Source organism: Emydura macquarii, unplaced genomic scaffold (assembly GCF_026122565.2).
Source record: "Emydura macquarii macquarii isolate MOO-44397 ecotype Brisbane River unplaced genomic scaffold, CSIRO-AGI_Emac_v2 contig_1477, whole genome shotgun sequence".
NCBI lineage: Eukaryota > Metazoa > Chordata > Testudines > Chelidae > Emydura > Emydura macquarii.
In genome coordinates, this window is record NW_027131614.1 from 25,382,475 (window position 1) to 25,404,329 (window position 21,855).

Sequence of the window (21,855 nt, forward strand, 5' to 3'; positions counted from 1 at the left end):
GCTCTGCCATGCATGACCATGAGAAGGTGCCAGTGGTGATTCAACCTCTTCACTCCTCCCTTCCCAGGTCCCAAGATACTTCCTCCTAGTCTAATGTCTATAACCCTCCTACTTTGCCTGGCATGGACTAAAAGCTATTATATTGGATTTTAGAGTTCCGATCACAGTAGCACAATGTATAAACTCAGTTTGCCAAAGGTATTTATTAGCTCAGGTTCTGGTTATTACTCAGTTAATAGGAAGCACCATTAAGTTATTAATGCACTGAAAATGCTCTCTTTTTCATTATCCATGCATCTCCCAGGCCCACTGTTGCTTAGGAAGGAATAGGCCTTTAGGAAGGCAAAGGAATAGGCAGTAAATTCTTTATTTTATGCCATAAAAGCTTTATTTCCTCCCTGCCATTATTTCCTGAAAATGAGAATATTTCTCACAAAAACGTTATTTGAAAACTGAAGGGAGGAGATGGGAAAGGCAGTTACTGGACTTTCCCACGATCAGCACCAATGCCTGTCAATTTCACAAAAGGTTGGGTTCACGAAGCAGTTGTCACTTGCTTCTCAACCTAAGACTAGGAAAATGGTCACTCCTTTTCTCTTTTAAATGGAAACAGACCAATCACCATTAAACCACAAATTCAAAAGTTGAATAAAACAAAACATTCTATAAAATAAAATGTCTGCCTCTAGGTCTCTCTATCAACACTATGAATACAATGAAGTCAGAGAACTCTGTTTCAACATAGTTGCCTACTGACCTAGTAACACCATGGTTAAAAATTGTAGTGTAAATAGATCAACTACCAAAACTGGGCTGAAGATTTGGACATGCACTGTCTTCATTTAAAAAGCTACAGTACAATACATGCAACAACAGAGCTACCTGTCAAGTATTTCATAGCTATAAATTTAGTAATACTCATAAAATAGCAAATATATGGAGACAAAAACACTGATATATCATAATTTCCTATTATTATTGATGTATCACCATGACACTCTTTTTTTTTTTTTAAATGAGAAATGGGAACTTGGAGTGCACAAGTAATCCACGATCAGGCCTTTATAAGAGCTGAAGGTTTCCATTTTGAAAACGAATTTTGAAAACAACTTCTATAAAAATGCAACACAAGGGAATTCTGTCTTGGAATTCAGATGACAAAACACAGTAGCTAAATGCTTGTAATGTACAAGAGTTCTCTCACTTCCCTTAAATCATACTGTATCTAGGTGAATGCCACATCTGTGGTTCAAACAATGACATAGTAGCCTTTCATAATTTTTAAATAAACACACTGTGTTCCAGATTATATAAAACAATGTATTATAGGGAAAGTTTGCATACAGCTCAGAAGGTAGAAAGGGAAGGGGCCGCACAGTATCCAGAAGTGATGTAAGAAGTGGAATTTGAATGAGGAAGTTCCTTTTCAATGCAACATCTTCCCTTGATAGAAACTGAATTAAGCGGACTTTTAAAAAAATACTTTCTGATAAAATTTTTTAAAAGGAACCTCCAATTTTAGAAGAAATGATGCAAGATCAAGCTAAGTTTAAAGACTGCAGCAGTGTGAACAGTAGTAGGACATTTCCTAGGTAGTAGGACATTTCAGGAGAAAACCAAATTTTTTCTGCATGGCATAACCACTGGATTCTGTGTAATATCCTGAGGCAGAAGACATTCAGAAGATAAGCAGGATGTTGGACATAAAAACCTTACGTTAACATCAGTAATAACCACTAGATGGCACCATGCATATTTTAAGTGTGGGATGTATTTGCTATCAGATTTTAACTACATGTTGGCATTACGTCAGGCAGACCAACACAAATCAAATGCTGTGGATTTCTGCTGCTCCCTCCAGAAAATAGCCGGGTCTGTGTATTTACCTGAATAAACACAGTAAGATTAGAGATTTAGCAGTGTGAGTAGCTTATGAAGGATAATGCATGGGACAGGTAAATAATACAGAACCCATGAAGAGCAAATAGCAGATATTTTTATGTTGGCTTAAATGTTGTTATCATGGTGATAAAACCTCTTTCAAATTTATATGTATGGGTTTTTTTTTTTTTCAAAAGTTAAGCCTGGAGAACATCACACTTTCCTCTTTTATGGAATTTAAAATGTTTCTGTATTTTCCTCAAAATTTCATAAAAAATCTTAATGCATTAGTCTCAATTCATTGTTGCCCTGCACTCCATGCAACCATTTATACCAGGGTAAAATGAGGCAAATTATATATAAAATGCTGCCAAACCAGACTGTTAGTATGCCAGTGTTGCCAACTCTTGTGATTTTTATCGCAAATCTCATGATATTTGATGTTTTTCTTAAAGCTATAGCTCTTGGAATCCTGTGAGAATTTCAACTTTCATTTAAAAAAAATGTTAGTTTCCAACCCTCATGGCTGCAGAGAAAAGCTTGATAATGTGCACCTGAGTGTGTAATACAGGCTCAGAAATCAAAGAGCAAATAAAAAGAATGCAAAATGTATTAATCTTTAAAAATCTCATAATTCTTTAGCACATTTCATGATTTTTGGGGGAGCCTGACATGATTTTTTTAACATTAGAGGTTGTCAGTACTGTAAACAACCGCACAAGGTGGCAGAACAATGATGAATTGAGCCCAAATATTCATTGTAAAATAAACAATGTAATATAATTTCTGTGCGTTCACATAGATGGCTGGAATTCTTAAGCTGATCCAATTTTTTCTTTTCTTTTCTGACCTAATATGGATAGAATTTGTCCCATTAAGATTTCACTAATTTTTTAAATAGGTTAAAAAATATTGAACCTGAACTTAGTGCTTGGGAAAGCTGCCAAATAGACCATCCTGATGACTGAATTCCTCTCTTTATCCACCGATCAGACACAGCATGGATACACTGTCTCTGTCTAAGATTTCCCCTTGTTGCTCTACCAATATTGCTTAATCCAGAGGCAGTACTTTTAGGGCCTATCTACAGTAGGAAAATTTGTACTGATGTAAGTATAGTAAACCAGTGTCAACCTGTGACGTACAGACACTACATTGGTGTAAAGTGTAGCATACACCAATGCAGTTTACCTTGGTGTAGGTACACTGGTGAACATTTCTCTGACATACACAGGGTCCTAGAGCCAAGAATCTTTAGGCCCATTTAATCCTTTGCTGAGAATGGCAAGCAGAATGCTAGTTATGGCTATAGTTAGTTGTGGTTTTCGGATATGGGAAAACAACTATCCATTTTCTCTGCTCAAGCATCATTCTTGCAGTTTAAAGGAGCCATTGTCTCATTAAAGCAAACTGTACCTTTTACTAAAACCCTATTTCACTGTCATATACTCATTCTGTATTTATTTTCCCATCACTGCCAAGGTACTTGTCTCCTAAGACGAACTTGCTATGTTCCAGTTAGGCTCTTTCCCAGCTGATTTATTTGGCAACCCCAGAACCCAGTGTACCACCACAGTCCTTTCCATTTCAGCAAATGTTGATGTCAGCCACTAAATTGCTGCATCACTAAATGAACAGCATTAGGAACAGGCTTAGGAAAGGAGAGACGCTTCAATTGACACACCATGCCTCAACAATGATAAAGGAAACAAAATATAATAGACCAAGTGACAAATGGGGTTTAGATAAAGTGTTACATATTTACACTTTGACTGAAGCTCCTTAATGATATTGCCAGAACCCCAAGATGGAGTAAGTGTCTTGATATACATAGCTGCTTATCTGTCATCCTTTATTTTACACATGCAAGGTTTTAAGAATTCCTGAAAATCCAAGACAAAAGACGGATTCTAGAAAGAGCCAATTTAAGATTCTTTGATGGAGACAAAATGAAATGTGGAAAATGAAACTAGGAAAAGATCGAAACCTTAGAGGAGATACAGTCTGAATTGTACGATACTAGATTCTGTGTCATTTTTAAGAAATTGAATAACTCTTTCTACACAACATATGCATTAAGGGCCTGACTCTTCTCTCATTACTGCCCCTTTTAAACCAGGGTAACTCCAGTGATATCAACTGGGTTACTCCCAACATACCTCAGTGTAAATCAGACAATAATAAGGCCCTAAATCCAAACACTTAAACTGCTGCAGCTGCACTGCTATAGAACTTCAGTGTAGGTACTCATTACAACATGGGATGGGTTCTCCTGCCACTGCAGTTAATCCACTTCTCTGAGAGGCAGTACTCGTACTGTCTATACTGGAGGTTAGGTCGGCTTAATTATGTCACTCAGGGGAGTGAATTTATCACACCCCTGAGGGACATGGCTGGGTTGACTTAACTTTTTAGTGTAGACCTGGTTTTAGAAATGCTTAAAGTGTACAGGTTTTTTATTGCAATTATCCACACTTTAAACAATATTAATGACCAAATTCTGCTCTCATTTACAGCTCTGGAATTCCACTATAGCGAACAGGGGGTCACAGCTGTAACTCAATCAGAATTTAAGATTTTTATTAATGACCTAAAAGAAAACATAAAATCATCACTGATAAAGTATGAAGAGAACACAAAAATTGGGGGAGTGGTAAGTAATGAAGAGGACAGGTCACTGATTCAGGTCTATCTGGATTGCTTGGTAAACCAGGTGCAAGCAAACAGTATGCGTTTCAATACAGCTCAATGTAAATGTATAAATCTAGGAACAAAGAATCCAGGCCATAATTACAGGATGGGGGACTATTCAGGGAAACAGTGACTCTGAAAAACATTTGGGGTGGTGGTGGATAATCAGCTGAACGTGAGCTCCCAGTGTCAGGCTTTGGGTTCAAGGCAGTCATGCCTGGTGGTTAGAGCTGTAATAAGAACAGGTAGAAAGATTGACGCCAGCTGTAGAGTTGGGACTGGGCTGAGGGCAGTGCTGAAACTGAGGTCAGAGTCTATAGACAAGCCAAATCAGGGGTCAAGATGCAGGCAAAGTTCGAAGCTGGGTGGAGTCAGTCCGAGGTGGTCAGGAGGTAGATGCAGGGCTGGAGTGGGTCAGTAACATGGCTGGAGCATGGTTGGAGTAGGGCATAGGCAAGGACCAAAGGGGGCTGGAACAAGGCTTGGGCAAGGATGGAGCAGGAACAGGGCTTGGATCAAGGGCAGGCTGGAAGCCTAGTGAGTCCGTAACACTGAGAGGCAGCAGGAAGGTTCCTGGCATAGTAGCGCTGTTGCAGACTAACTTCCAGCTCTGACGGGGTCAGTGAAATACCTGTGCCTGGTGATCAGCTGACACAGGGCCTGCCCAGAGATAGTCTGCTGCAGCATGCCTGAGTGTTGAGTCACTGCAGGCTCTGATGCAGGGTGAATCATGACAGCTGCAGGGTGAATCATGACAGCTGAGTGAGAAGCCTTGGACTGGCTGTGGGTTTGCCTAACACCTCGTGTGATGCTGTGGCGAAAAGGGTTTACGTGATCCTTGGATGCATAAACAGGAGAATCTCAAGTAGTTGTAGAAAGATTATTTTACCTCTGTGTTTGGCACTGGTGCAACTGGACACAGCTACTGGAATACTGTGTCCAGTTCTGGTGCCCACCATTTAAGAAAGAAGTTAATAAAATGGAGCACGAGAATGTTTAAAGGATTAGAAAAACACGCTTTATCCTGATAGACTCAAATAGCTCACTGTATTTAGCTTAACAAAAAGAAGGTTGAGAGGTGACTTGATTACAGTCTAAAAGCATCTACATGGGGAATAAATATTTAATCATAGGCAGTCTAGTGGAGAAAGATATAACGTGATCCACTGGCTGGAAGGAGAAGCTAGACAAATTCAGAGTGGAGATGAGGTGTAAATTTTTAACCGTGAGAGCAATTAGCCATTGGAACAATTTAACAAGGGTCATGATGGACTCTCCATCACTGACCATTTTTAAATCAAGATTGGCAGTTTTTCTCAAAATTATGCTCTAGGAATAATTTTAGGGAAGTACTATGCCCTGTGTTATGCAGGAGGTCAGACGAGATGATCATAACAGACCCTTCCAGCCTTAAAAATCAATGAATCTGGCCTTAAGACTCTGTCTTATAGCATGGTCTGTATAAAATATTATCAGTAGACTCACTTCACAGAATAAAGAATGAAAATCTGGTTCTGGGTAGCAAGTTCTGGGTAGTGGGAAATTTAATATTTGTTGTGCAGAGTCCTAAAAAATCCTATTAAAAAATACCGCAGCATGGACATGTATCATTGTACATTAAGGTCCTGTCATACCTACAAAAGTCAGGGAATTATTATTAAGCTCAACATTTTATCTTTCAATCACCCTGTTATTTCCTGGTGTATTAGATATATGATATGCAAAATCTTTCATTGAACTGTGGCCTTCTATAAAAGGATCCCATGTGCAACTTGTAAGCACAACAGTGTGAGTTAATGATCATTATCTTTGAATTTCCTAGATATTGTGAGTTTAAACTAGGGCATCAAGAGTATATTAACTTATTTTTTATATAACTCACTGAAAATAAAATGAGCAACGCTAAGACAGGAAAGTGTCTCTTGTGGAAGTATAGGAGTATGCGGAAGGTCCTCCTTATAAAAAGTGGGCTATTGCAGGATATGAAATCAGGGCCTACATCCGGAAATCCATCCAGTGGAGCGAGTGTTGCTTAAAAAAAAAAAGTCAAATAGTTATTCAGAGGATGCACGCTCCAGGTCAGCTTCCTTCATATCTGTTGTATATAAAAAGTTACTGGGCAAAGAAGATGGAAGAGAATGAAGTGGAGAGAATTCAAGGAAGGAATCAAGAGATGCGTCTTTGTGAGTTGTAGGCATGTGGACCAGAAAGATGGTGGGCGTAAAGGAGGAGATCATTCATTTAGAATGGAGGAAGTCCCCATAGTTCCTAGACATTCCCCAGACATGTCTGAAAGCATAGAAGCAAGACTAGAGAAAAGAGATGCAAGGGCAGAACCGATATTTATGCTACAATGCGATGGACTCCTAGACAAAGGAGTGGCAGCAAAGAGTGAAGTGTCAAGGAGAGGATCTTGCTGAAGCAGGAGTTCATGGAATCAAGAGAGTGAAGGGAGGACAATCAGCAAAGGTGCAGAATGAGAGTTGCAGAGAACTCAGAACTGTTCATAAAGCAGACATCACAGATAGCTGCTGCATGGTGGCGGGAAGAAGGGAAAAGTTAGAAATAATGTTAAAGGAGTCAGAAGACTTTAAAAATCAGATTTCAATTGGGTGGAGTAACTTAGGTGGAAGAAACTGTCAAAAGTCACAGTGACCTTGATCATGTGTAAACACCAGTCTGTTACTTATTGGATAAAGTATGTGTATATTTTAATGTTATCTTTTGTATTTGTTTTTTAAAATACTATAGAAAAAATAATAGGAATAATTTTCCCTCTTGTTTGAAGTATTCTTCAAGGGGATTAAAAGGTAATGATTGGCAATAGGATATATGGAAACTTTAATTTCAGGGTATCTACTTCAAATCATGCCAGGTCACATGACAGCTGTTCAAAGACCTCCGTTCATGAAAGATTTGATTGTCCCATTTTAGTTCCTACACCACAAAGACAACCACAAGTAGCACCCTGCTTGGCAGTTTCAGCAGAGAGGGCAAGAAACAGAGGAGAACAGAGTCTGAACTACGCTCTAACTACAAGAAGTCACATCAAGCCTGTCCTGAGGTATAGGCGGAGTTTGACTGCTTAATTTGGAGAGGCAAGGGGTAGGGAGGTTAGATATATATGTCTAACTAGTCAGCTTTCCCAAAATTCCTGCTTCCGGTCACTTGGCTGGAAGCAGGAAGTCACATGGCTGGAAGCAGGAAGTTTGGGAAGCAACCAGCTGAGAATAAGCTGCCCAACGCTCCAGTTGCTAAGGTCGCTTAGGCGGAGTGTTGGCAGCAGCTTAAGCTGCCTTGGCAACTGGAGTGTCGGGCAGCTTAATTTCTCCACCGGTCGCTTTCCTGGACGTCCGGCTTCTGGGTCATGTGACCGGAAGCCGGAAGTGCTTGTTTTTCTACCAGGCCCACCCGAGTCAGCCACAGGTCCTGACAAAAGATAATCGTAAAAAAATCATCATAAGTTTGGGGGCAATACCTCCCCCCCAAACTCCACCCATGGGCATAGTGAGGAGAAACTTGAACTGCCACTATCAGTCCCACAATTGTGCCTAAATTATGACTTCAGTGGGCTGCCGTTCAGCCACTTGTCACTGTACATGAAAAATTAAAAGTGGAAAAAAAAGAGCTTTGGCAATTAATCAGGACATTATTTGAGAGCTGATTTTCAGAGGCATCAATCACTCTCAGCTTCCATTGAAGTCAACTGGATTTGTGGGTGGTCAGGATCTCTGAAAATCAATCCCTAAACAAATCAACCTTTTGAAGATCTACATTTACTCCCATACCTCCTTTTGAGGGATAAAATGAACCCAATGATCAGGAAAGCAACACATCATTACTCCTGAGGTGTGACAGTTGCAGTGGTGGCCATCAAAAGAAAACAATCAACATTTACCCACAGTAGCATCTGATACACCACAGATCTCTCATATTCCACTGTCAGATAACCATGGATAAATGTTGAGTTTCTAGTGGTACCCACTCTGTAAGAATTTCAAACACACATTACTCACCAGCTGTTATGGTCTATCAAGCATATCCATATTTATGAACTTTTAAAAAGAAAGATTTTTTTTTAAAAGACACTTTGGAACAGTTTCAAAGATATTGGTCTGCCAGTGAATAATTTACGGATTTAAATATCCATGGAGGATTTGGCTGCAGTGAATGTGCAAAAATAAATCCTCATGAACTTTTGATTAAAAAACTAGAGCATGTGTACAATGTACATACTCCGCTCCCCCTTATGCCTAGAAACCCACAAGGCACTAGGCTGTCTTATGGAGCACTAGGTCCCTGACTAAATATCTGGAAAAAACAAAAAAGCACCTGAAAGCATTACCTTGTGAATAGTTTAGAACTTCACAGTCACCAGCTCTCACAATTTTTCATGAGTCTCATGATATTTCATCTCTGTTCAGATTCTGTTTCAAGCCTCATATATCTTGGTGTCATGCAAATGTGTGAATCTGAGTTTCTTTAAAAAATAAAAAACCTGGAGTTTCTAGCCTTCATGGTTACAGAGAAAGATCACATTTTCAAACCTAAGCATAATCACACAGGCTCAGAAAAGAAAATAAGAATCATCAAGTGATCCACCCCATCAGCCATTCCCAGCCTCTGGCAAATAGCAATCCCTTCCTGTCCTGGCTCATAGCCACTGATGGATCTGTCCTCTATGAACTTATCTAGTTCTTTTTTGAACTGTGTTATAGTCTCAGCCTTCATAACATCCTCTGGCAAGGAGTTCCACAGATTGACTATATGTTCTATGAAGAAATACTGCCTTATGTTCGTTTTAAACCTACTGCCTATTAATTTAATTTGGTGATGCCTAGTTTTTGTGTTATGAGAGAGAGTAAATAACACCTCCTTATTTATTTTCTCCACACCAGTCATAATTTTATAGACCTCTGTTATATCCCCCCTTAGTCGTCTCTCTTCCAAGCTGAAGAGTCCCAGTCTTATTAATCTCTCCTCATAGGGAAGCTTTTCCATACTCCTAATCATTTTTGTTGCCCTTTTCTTACATTTTCCAATTCCAATATATCTTTTTTGAGAGGGGGAGACCAGATCTTCACGTGGTATTCAAGATGTGGGTGTACCATGGATTTATAAAGAGGCAATACGATATTTTCTGTCATATTATCTATCCCTTTCCTAATGATTCCCAACATTCTGTTAGCTTTTTTGACTGCCGCTGCACACAGAGTGGATATTTTCAGAGATGTATCCGCAATGATTCCAAGATCTCTTTCTTGAGTGGTAACAGCTAATTCAGAGTCCATCATTTGATATGTATAGTTGGGATTATAATTTTCCAACATGCATTATTTTGCATTTAAAAGAACACAAAATGTTTTGCTTTGGTTTTTAAATTTTATGATTTTTAAGTGAATCTCATTATGTTTAGAGCTCTGGGTCACAATTTTTCAAGAGTTGGGGTTGGCAACACTTGAATGTAGTGATCAAAGTTTCAGGATGCAGACTGGACTCCCAGGAAATAAAGTTTCGAATTCCAACAAGCTAGATCCTTTGGATTTCTCATGGTAGATACACTGAATACCATGCAGTTTATTTTCTCTATGGGTATAGGAGGTCTCTTACACAAAGAGTAAGACCCTGCAGCAAGAGGTCCTACCTGCTCAACATAGACAGATTACAGCTCTTAGTAGGAGTCAGGCCTGAGACACAACGCTCTAGAGTTCTGGCGGGTGGTGGAGGAGGATCTCATGACAGGTTGTCCTGAAGCCTGCTGCAATGATTCTTAACCTGCCATGGTCCACATGGGATGCAATACACGAGACTCATAATGAGGGACACAAAATTATTATTCATACAGGAAACTTAAAAAACTGCAGGATTCATTTCTTTTATGTGGCTCTCTCTAAAATCATAGTTTTTGCTTCCTTATTTCTGTGGTAAATATTTTAACCAGAACAATGAAGGGGAAAACAGATTTGTGTGGAATGCAAGTAACATCAGAAGTAGAATGAGAGGCATTTGAGAGTTTTTGTTTTGTTATGCCTGGCTGCCATTACACAGCAACCTTGACTTGCCTGTTTGCACAAACACCATCCCATATTTTGATACCCATATTGTCAATTTCTAGTGCTGGATTGATAATATCAGCTTGAGCACAATCTGCTAAAAGGCCAGAATGAAAATCATGGCACAGAGTGAGAAGGGCTTCAATTAAAACATCTGAAATTAGTATGTTAACAGGCAATTATATTTCAATTCCAGATTTGGAATTATTCTACATTAGGAGGGTGTGTCATTATCCTAACTTAAACCAAACTTAAAATGGCAGACTAGCTGAAAAGGAGACCAAAGGTAAACTGATTTGCCTGTGTGCCTATGTGGGGTAACTATCTGAACTCAGTGGAAGGAAGAGGGAAAGAGATATTGGAGTGGAAGCATGGAAATTAGCAAAGTCACCATCATAGTCACTGGCAGCAGCTCCCTCCATATGAAAACAGTTGTACTATCCTTCAGAGCAGAAAAAGCAAACAAATCTTTTATGCAGAAGAAAATAGAAGGGAAAAACAAAATGGTGCAACCCCAAGGTATTGGATTTAAAATCACCAGAGAAATGAGCTCCCTGTTTGTCTATTTTAATTAAACCCCATATTACTATCATCAACATGGTTTTAAATTTAAGGCTTTCAGCTGCCAACAGTTTCTTCTGATCTAGGGAAATCAGCAGCATTTGCTTTTTCTGCAGTCATGGAATAATCTTGCAATATGCTGAGCAAAGTCCATCAAGGATGAGAGCAGCTTGCCAGCTGTACAGTCCTGTATTGCTCAGTAATGTTTAATTGTATAATTTTTTTTATTACGATATGTTATGTTCCACTGCTGCTGCCTCTTTGGCCACAGGGAATGTGTGTGTGAACATATTTCATCTCAGGGTGCTTTTCTGTATAAACAAATTGCTTTTTAATACATCCAACAAAAAAACACATATTAAAACAAACACTATGAAAAGATATCTGCATTTCAAACAAATTAAACAAAGACAATTTATGGTCACTCCCAGTGAATTTCAGTGGTTTCCAAATGCTGGAGAATGTGTCAGATATTTGGCAGTGGTGGTTAGTCACTTGCTATCCCCATTTTAGGGTACTCTTCTAGAGATTGAAATTTACGGCTAAAAAAAACCTAGTTACAACTCTTCCTTGATAAGGCAGAAATGATCCTGATATAGTAGAGGGAGCATTTAGAGGATTGGGTGGAGCTGTGTCTTTGCTCTCTTTTGAGGATGTGTATCTGCCTTTCACAAACCCTGTCTTGCAGCACTTGAGTTCAGTTGAATCCATTGCCGCTCCTAGACTCTTCCATAGCAGCAATGGTCCACAATGCCTTCCAAATTCTGCAGCTGTCCAAGAAACTGCAAATCTCACAATACTTATCCACACTTTTGCCATCTCCACTCTTGAGTCCTGTAGGGAGCGTTACTTACTTGAAGTCCACCCATAAATTGCAGCGGATGAGGAAATCACTTGGCCACTTCTTGAATGGTATAGCTTGCGCTGAGTATGTAACACTTTACTCAAGCTTCTGCACTGGCTTTTGGTTGCTTCCAGGTGAAGTTAAATTCAATGAAATTAAAAGCTCAGAATAATCTGGAACTCTATTACTGTAGATCACATCTTTACCTTGAGATGTTTGGTTGAGAAAGAGCTAGCCTATCAGAGAAGATTAGTCTTGAACGTCATAGATTTGATCAAAGCTTTTGGCTGCATTTATAGAATCAATATGAAAGATCTTACAGCAATATGAGCTTCCTAAAAAGACAGTGTTACGGGTCAAGATATTGTACAAAGGCTCAAAATGCTATGCAAAGACAAAGTGGAGAGACTGATTTATTTGATATCACTGGAGTATCATGATCATTCCTTCTTTTCTGCATTGTGATAGATTATGTGATGCAAAGAGCAACATCAAAGGAAGATACAGGAGTTATATGGAGTAGAAAAAAACTTCAAGATCTTGACTTTGCTGATGACATTGTTCTGTTGGACCCGGATGATGATGATGATGCCATGAAAAAGGCCACTATCAATGTCAAATGTGAGGCCGCCAAAGCAGGATTAAGAAACAGCCAAAAGAAAACGTAAGTCGTCATTGTTGAAAAAGCAATCAGCAATGATGGTGTGTATGTGATTGATAGTGAAGAATACGGCACAGTTATGAAGTTTGTATATCTCGGAAGCATAATCAGTGCTGATGGTCAACGTCATAAGGAGATGGAAGCAAGAACTGGGGAGGTAAGTGGAGCTTCTTCGAGACTGGCAAATACTTTGAAAAATAAGTTGATTCATGTAAGAACCAAGATAAAGTTATACAATGTCATTCTGATACTGACATTGTTATATGATTCTGAAACTTGGCAAACGATAGAAACCCACAACAGGAAATGTAATGCACTGCATCAGAGATGCTTGTGGAGAATACTTGGCATTTGCTGGTGGGATAAAGTAACTAATGATGAAGTGCTACAAAGGACTGGCCAGCAGACTGTACAGACAATGAGTCAAGAAAGAAGGCTGAAGTGGTTTGGTTATGGGGTATGGACGTCAAAACACTTTATTACTAGGCAAGCCCTTTACTGGATACCACTTGAAGGAGGAAGATAGAAAAGAGGAGGACAACATATGACATTAAAAATAGCCTTTGAGAATGATGTCGCTGTCATGGAAACAAACTATAATGGAGCAAGAAATGTGAGAGTAGACACATGGAGATGGAAACACTGGGTTGCCTCATGTGTCAAAAGGAACAAGAGCATCTAAAAAATAAACCCCAGGATATCCTATATCCTAGTGGTTAGGGCATGCACCTGGAAGGTCAGAAATGCAAGTTAAAGTCCCAACTCCACATCAGACCTGGGTCACTCACATCCTGGCTGAGCGGTCTGGCTACTGGGGGCAGGGAGGATGGCATCACTTCCTTCTCCTGCTGTGCAGAGTATGTGTGCTCTGATATTACCCCATAGGTAACACAGGCGGGGGAACACTTAGCATGAAAATCCTGCTATGATTTAAATGCAGGCTTGCCATTGTCAGGGCTTGGATGGCTCTGCACTCTCCACTGGCAGAAATGCAGGTGCCTAGAGAATATAGGTGCCTATAGGGTTAAGAGGTAGCTGAGCAAGGGTTTGAAGATATACATTTTGGACTTAGGCACCTAACTTGGCAGTTAGCTGCTTTTTGGATGAAGCCCTACATGCTCAGCAGCAGGGGCTTCTCTGCTTGAGACCCCATTCCTCTATCAGAGCCCAATCCTCAAGACCTTCCGTTCATGATACAAACCATTTTGTTTAGCTTTTGATGGTTTCTGTTTTTGCAGATGGCATATCTAATTTTTGTGTGTGTGTATTGTTTTTTTAATAACAACTTGAGGCCTACCTGCTATGGCTTCAGGAGCTATACAAAATAATAAATAAACATAGCTCTCAATTGTCCCTTTTTTTGAGGGACATCACTGATTTTAGTCCCAAAATTATCTGTTTCTCACACACTTGTAATCCCCTTACTTTTATTGTTGAAAAGTTTACAGCAGAAATAACAAAGTATGAAAGTGTGGTTATAGAAAGAGTTATCCGCACTAAAAAAATTAATCCCAGGGCATTAAGTTTCCTGCATGACAATTTTGTGTGTCCCTCATTTTGGGGCTTTGTCTGACATTGCATCCCACATTTGGAAGCCGGCAAGTTGAGAGGTATATAAATAAATAACTTGTTAACTTTGGAGGGGTATTGTTATTAAATTTGCAATGTTGATATAACACAGGAAGCCTGGAGGAGGGCATCAGCAGCTGATATTTTTCAATTTTTTCTGCTGATCTTTTCCAGTTTCTTATGGAGAATTGCAATGACCGTTACTGTCTCCCTCCTTTCCCCCCCATCCCAATCCCAATGACTTTAGTTAAGCTGGCCCTAAACTCAAGGGCTTGGAGAACTTTTTAAAATAAAAGACCTTGTGCATGGCAAAACGTTTTCTAAAGTTTTAACAGCCTGACAGTCAAGGTTAGTATTTGCAGTTTTGGGATAAGATCTGCTAAATATTGCTGGTGTTATTTTTCCCTTATCAAAATTAGCTGTCATCTAAATTTACCTAATTCAATATAGCAGTTCATTTGAACTGCAACATTGGTACTTGGAAAATTAACTTATCCAATTACATCCACTTTTCATTCTACCTCCTTTATAACTTTCTGATTTTAGGTAATAGTTTGGTGGGAAGATATGGATCTCTGCACATCAGGGCTGTTTCTCACCCAACACCACCCATTACACAGTATCTACATCAGGAAGGAAAACTGCTCACTGTGTTGCTGCAGTCTGCTGTAGAGCACTCTTTTATACTAGCAGAGAGAAGAATTCAGAGAGATGAGCATGTGCATATGTGTTTGTATAAGCGCAGCTGCAACAAACATAGCATTGTTCATTATACAGTGTACTAGCCTGTTAAATGATATCCTAGAAGTATCACATGCTACTATACACTGATCAGCACCTTTATGTAAAAACTGTGGCATTAATAAAACCTCTGTTCTGCCTTTCCCAGTATGACCCCACTCTAGTATCGAAACAAGCACTGCTTTGCTCCTCAGACACCCTGAGCCTGCAGCTGACAGCTCCCTGCACTTTATTAAATTAGTTCTTTTAAAAGAGCCCTTTCAACACACACTCCCTCTCTCTTTCTTTTTCATAACAAGCCTAGTCTGGTCTGAGTGAGAGAGTAGCTGGTCAGGGGCAGGGCAGAAAAGCACAGGCAAAAGAGGAACAGAGATGGCTTGAGTGGCAGGGGTTGCTAAAAGCTGGGAGTAGAGTAGAGTTGTCTTTGATTTTCTTTTCTTTTTATACCCACTCTTAAATGAAGCAGCTCAGATACAGCAGAACTATTTTTTCCACATTTCTCTTTTGTCTCCTGAACTCACTACTGCTCAGCACATACTCAACAGCAATGTCAGTGAGGAAAAAGAAGAGTTGCTAACATTAGCAAGATGACTGTATTATTAACCACTTCAGAACCATGGCTTGGTATAGTCTTGTAATGTCTAGATAGTCCATCTTGGATAGTCATTGTTCAGAGCTTATAAATGCTTCAGGGAAATTAACTCTCTCCCCAGCAATCACAGCACACTCTAGTAGAGTAAAAATCCAGGAAAAAGAGAGGGAAACTATTTTGACAATGGAAAAGATGCACATAATTCAACCACTGCAGAGCAGCAATACTTATTTTTGAAGAGCTTGAGAAGGAAATAGTTTCACACTGACATTTATTCTAAGGGTAACATTTTTGGTTAAATCCTTGTGTCCAAGTGGAGCTAGATACATTGGGATCTTGGTACAAATATGAGTGAGGGCTTTTAAAATGGCACAATCAACTTTAAAAATAAATGACTACCCTCTCCTTTTTCATTTGGATTTATATATATAAAGGTTAAGCTATCCTGTGTTGCTGTATTTAAAGGAAGCATACAAAGAAATACAACTGAATGAAAAGAGTAAATGAAGATTCTTGAACTCATTTACTTTTCTCCACTCCTCCTTTATTTATCACCTGTCTTCCTTAGAAGACGATTTGTTTTTATGTAGCACTTTGTGACAGAGTGCTGGGTGGTAACCCCCTAGCCAGCCCTCTGTCACGCCAGCCCCAGCTAACTAAGGGGCATTAAAGCTGGTTAGGAGACCTGTACCTGACTGGGGAATGGGAGACAGCTGTCCACCTAACGGGGCTGAGAGGTTGTTCGTGGATAGGATTAGTGGATAGGATGCAGTTGCTAGGCTGATTAAGTAGGGCTTATATGCCAGCCAGAGGAAGGAAAGGGAGGAGTCACAGGGGAGTGAAGAGTCTTTATGTGGCTCATGGAGGAAAGATGCCCCAGAGACTACTAGTCCTAGCCAGGGACTGTATGATGATGGTGATGGATGCATAAAGGTACTGTAAATAAACTGCACTGGTGACTGCTAAACCAGCGGGCCTTTGACTCCTTGGTGGGCTAGAGGGTGGCTGAAGCAGAGGGGCTGTGGTGGAGCATCCTAATACGTGGGGGCTTGTCTGGGATTCTTCCAGCCAGCGTGAGAGTTGGTGGCCCAGAAATGGAAGAAACCCTGAAATGGCTAGTGAAGCAGCAGCAGAAAGAGATGGGGAAGGCCATGTAAAGCCTCCAGCAGTCTCAGCAGATGGAAAGGCAGGCCTTGCCTACCTGGTAGGCTGACTAGCAAAAAAGCCTGCAGGACTTTATAAAGGAGCAGGCCAGCATCCAACAGCAGCTTCTGCAGAAGGTGGTGAGTCCTGAGATGCGGGATGGCACCCAGGCACTGGGCTAGGGATTATACAAGATGGGCCTGGCAGATGATCCGGATGCATTCCTCAGCACCTTTGAGTGGGTAGCCATAGTGGCAGGATGGGATATGGCGACCTGTGCCCTGTGACTGGCTCCTTACCTGCCGGGTGGGGCATAAGCAGCCTATATGGCCCTGAGCAAGGGACAGGCCTGAGACTATGCGGCAGTAAAGTCTGCCATCCTGGACCCGGTTGGGCTGCCCTTGCAGAGATACCGCCAGAAGTTTCAGTTGGCGAGGTGCACAGAGTTTGCGGCCTTGGCTGTTTGCCAAAGGTTGGCGGATTGGGCCACCCGTTGGCTGAGGCCCACCACCCAGATGGTGGAGGAGATTATGGACGCGGTGGTCCTAGAGCAGTTTTTACAGAGAACGTGCGGGTCTGGGTTAGGCGACACCACCTAGCACAGTAGGTAGCACATGAAGCTGACCGAAGAATACACAGAAACGGATATTCCTAGAAAAACGGGCAGGTCCTATAAGGACCTAGAGGTTGGGGGTATGCCCAAAAAGCCCCTGTCTGGAAAGGGGACCAGAGAAAAGAGGGGAGGACCACCACAGAGATCCTGGTGGGGCCTGAGCTACTGTGTGTTGGCAATGCCGCCAACCAGGACATAAAAAGGAGGATTGTCCGAAGATGGAGAGTAGACTGTCCGAGTTCTGTGGCTGGACTAATGTAAAAGGGAGGGAGGAGGTGAGGAAACTGCACACCATCCTCATGAGGCTGGAGAGGAAACCCCAGAGGGGCCTGGTGGGCACTGCTTCCACCCGCTCTCTTGTGCAAAGGGGGCTGCTAAAGCCGCAGTGGGTGGTCCCCGGAGTCACGATGGACCTGGAATGCGTCCACAAGGACACAAAACGGTACCCTATGGCCGAGGTGCCTCTTGAAGTTTAGGGCAGGTTTTGGTGAAAACAGGTCAGGGTAGTGGAAGGGCTGCCTTACACAGTAGTGGTGAGTGCAGACTGGAAAGGGGGAGGGGAAGAAAGTGAGGTGAGAAGTATGGGAGGAGGGACCAACCCAGACAATGTAATGGAGGTAACTGAGCCAACAGAAACCCCCTCTCCAGAGTAACCCCAAGTGGGAGAGCCACAGACCCCACCTGAGAGGCCCGAATGTCCAGAAGCCCGGAGTACCCAGGAGGCAAGGGCTGACCAGGAAGCACGAAGGAGCATGAAGGGCCATGGGGTTGTGAGTGGTGTGAGGACCTGTGGGTGGCAGCAGACCTATAGGGGTGCCCTCCCCCTGCAGGTTTTGTAGGTGGGGGATAAGCAATTCTTGTATGGGGGAACCTGAGGGTCACCTGAAGGAGGAAGGGGAGGGAACGCCACTGGTAGGGGGAGGAGGGGAAGGGGAAGAAGGAACCTGGTGGTTCAAAAAGAGGGGCAGGTGTGTGACTCCTGAATGTGATTTCCACATCAGTGCTTATTTCATGTGTCATTTGAGCATCCTGCTGTGGGGTTTGGTCATCCTAGTCCGGTGCTCGTATTTTAAAACTGCATTAGAATCCTGGTGTAAATAGATGAAGAGCAGCCCCCAGACTCAGTGCCCAGAGCCTACCCATTCCCTCCTACAGCAAACGTCATTTAAAAGTAAAATCTAAAGCACAATAGGGCCTTTGCTCCTTTGTTACCGGTCTGAACTGTCTAGCGTTTTGGTCTTGATATCATGCGTGAAGCACACCACAAGAAAACAGTAGACTTTACTTTGGACTAAAAAGTTACTGTATCCTTCTCCCTAAGATAGCACTTCTTTCTTGGGGGTGGTCTCCAGAAGCCCACTTAGTGCTCATACATAGTGCTAGATTGACAGCCCTAGAAACCAGTGTTATTCGATCTTGGGTACACTTATACAACATGGCTAATTACAGTGTGGATATTCTACATAATGTCCTGCTACTGTGCCTCTATCTGGAAGGACCATTTTTTCCCTCACCCACTTTGGGCACAAGCGTATTTCAGTTACCATGGTCATTCCTGGTTCTTCCTACTGAGGCAGCCAACAAGTGAGCCAGTCATGAAAGTATGGGGTTTTTTGTGTGTGTTTTTTGTGTTTTGTTTTTTGTTTTTTACACAATATGGACACCTTGTTCATTAGGAACAGAACTGAGACCACCAACTCACTTCACATAGGCTACTGAAGAGCAATCTGCTGATATTGATTCAAACTAGTGACAGAGGTGTAAGACTCTATATTCTATTACAAAAAGAAATGCTATTTGTATGTTTACTTAAACACTACATACTCCATAAATACTAATTATGTTTTTTTGTTCCTATGTTACATTACCAATATCTTCAACCATCCAGTCTCCCCTATGATGAAGCTATTATATCCTTGTACTTTTCATCTGATGTGTATACAGTATCATGGCAATTAGTGTTATAATTTTGCCATAGTTATCAGCTTAATTAGGTTTTTTTATTGTCACTCAAGACCAGTGTTACCATAAGAATTAAGTGAAAATTTCACCCTCTGACATACAATTAAAAAAATAAACCACAGAAACAAGATTACATCAGCTATGTTCAGTGTGTTTCCTTCAGAAATATCTCAGACATGCTCCATTCAGAACTGTAGGAAACTCTACCTGGCAGCCTGTTTGCGACATGGACCAAAACCTACGGTCTTTACTCAAGCTAAAAATGCCTATTAACATGAGAGCTATGCTAACGAGATGATTCCAGGATTTGACCTATGGCTAGTAACCCTCCTGAGTGCTCTACAAATTCTTCATTTTCTTTTAAAAGCTTTTCAGATTGACCTTTCCCGATATTTGTAGGCCACAAGCTGCAGATTTTCTGCAGCACAAATATTCACAACCTCAAAGCAAAGAGCTAGCTGCTGAGCTGCACAGATTGTGTCTACTTCTCTTAAAAACTCCCCCTGACCCTCTAGTGCAGCTCTTCTGGTGGTAGCACAAGTGTTTAGACCAATCATTGTTACTCTTGGTAGAGCTATATTGGTGGGATTCTTTTTAGGCCAGTGCAAACCGGTCTAGTAAGAAACTTAAAACTCAGTTCTATCTATCTGCAAAACAAATAACAGTCTATGGTGTGGTGCGTGGTTTTTTTTTTTTTTTCTAATTTCCTATTTAAAGCTTGTGGCATTTTTCAAAACCATGCTAAGAGAAACTGTTTTTAAATAAAAATAATCACATTTAAAAGATGCATTAAAGAACCCGTCCCCTATATAAACATTTCCACACTTAACAGTTTGAGGATAATTAAGACCATGGGATTATTCTATATTTCTTCTATTATTAGCATTCTTATTAGCGTCTCCTAACTGTACACTAAAATAAATCCCTAAAACTAATGATGGTACTTGGAGTTAACAACGGACATACTTACAGTTGCATTTCTTCTGTACAAATCTAAGCTTGCATGCTGTTCTGTAGGTGGATAAGCGGATGCGATCCAGATCTTGAGCCCCTAGTAGAAGAGAATTATACGTATGCTGTGACATTTCTAGAGTCTACCATGTCTGCAAGTACAGTGAGCCGTGTGTGTACTTCTTCCTTGTTAACAATGTACAGATAGGAGAAAGGACACAGAAGCACACTTTGTCAAATGTTTTTAAGGCTGTCTATTTTGGGGGGGGGGGGAGGGAGGTGTCCTGGTGTTAAAAAGACATTCATGAAAGAAGGCGAGGAATAGTAAGCCCACAGTGTCTGTCACTTTGAAGAAACAATCTGATCAAGTTTCAGGCTAAAAGACAAACTGGCCAAACGCCAATATCAGGGAAAACCTTCACCTAATTTTAATATTTAACAACAAAGTTCACAATAAATATCTTCAGCTGACATGCCAGCTCAGAACAAGGTATTGTCAGAAGACCAAATTAGAAACAACATAACAGCTTACCTGATGATCTGGTAGATGACAAACTTTAGGGCAAAAAATATACTGCAAAACAGTGGGCTACATTCACTACTGAGAGAATCTTTGCAGTGGGAGCCTCAAGGTGTTAGTTCTTACTCAGATTGGCCATGGATGCTCTAAACATACAAATCTGGCAATGTCCCCAAAGCAGCTGCCAGCCAGATCAGAACAGCTGGAGCACAGCCGTGCTCTTCCTGCCCACGTCTTTTCCCTTTTGCCAGGGCTGGGAGGGGAGGTAGTGTAGGAGCCAGCTAGGATGGGCCTACTCCCACTGAGAGCAACTCTGTGCCACCCAAGTAGCCTGAAAAGGGTCAGAATGAGGGCGAGAATCTGGCATAGTGTCTTTAAGCATCATGTAACTGTTCATTACTTATAATATTTTTTAAAACTCAAAGGCAGATGAATAGATTTTTCTTGTATAAAGTATTTTCTCCCAGGCTGACACATCATACATGATCTAGCAAACAGGAATTGTTACTATAGAGATAGTTATGAGATAAAGAACTCAGAACTCCAAATTGTGGCAGACGGGATTATGCCATGTTGGCATATTAGCTTTTACTAATACAGAGTCAATGACATTTTCAGATATTTGTGTTTTCAACATGGTTGCTGTAAAAGGTGAGAAATCACCCCACCAACTTGAGCAACTTCATTTATGAAATAGATATGAAAACAGAGTTACACACTGGAACTGTTTGAACTGTTCCAACTCATGTTCATTCCAAATACTAGTGTAAAATTAGACTACAAATGGAGTGTAGAGGAGTGAAAATATGGCTGTCCTGTTTTTTCACTGGTTTCCCAAATCCCTTCTTTGAGAGAGATACCAACATTTTTAGATCTGCTGCTGTGCTTTATAATTGTGCATTTCCTTGTCTCAGTACTGCTCACCCATTCTTTGATGAATAATCAGGCATTGACTGGACCCAAAACATTTCAGACTTGCACTGAACTCTGTGGAAAAGAAGAATTACATTCTTCTGTCTCCTTAGCCCCTGCTCTGCTGCTGACTCTCTTCTCCCGCACCACTCTCCCAGTGC

The 21,855-nt window shown here is 41.0% G+C and overlaps 1 protein-coding gene across 1 annotated transcript in view; it reads right to left on the reverse strand.

Moving 5' to 3' along the window:
- Nucleotides 1–21,855, reverse strand: part of DTNA (dystrobrevin alpha) — a 307,279-nt gene that overhangs the window by 106,769 nt on the left and 178,655 nt on the right. The window contains exon 3 of the mRNA XM_067553817.1: nt 20,282–20,362. Coding sequence (XP_067409918.1) covers nt 20,282–20,362 — 81 coding nt within the window. The remainder of the gene's footprint in view (nt 1–20,281; nt 20,363–21,855) is intronic.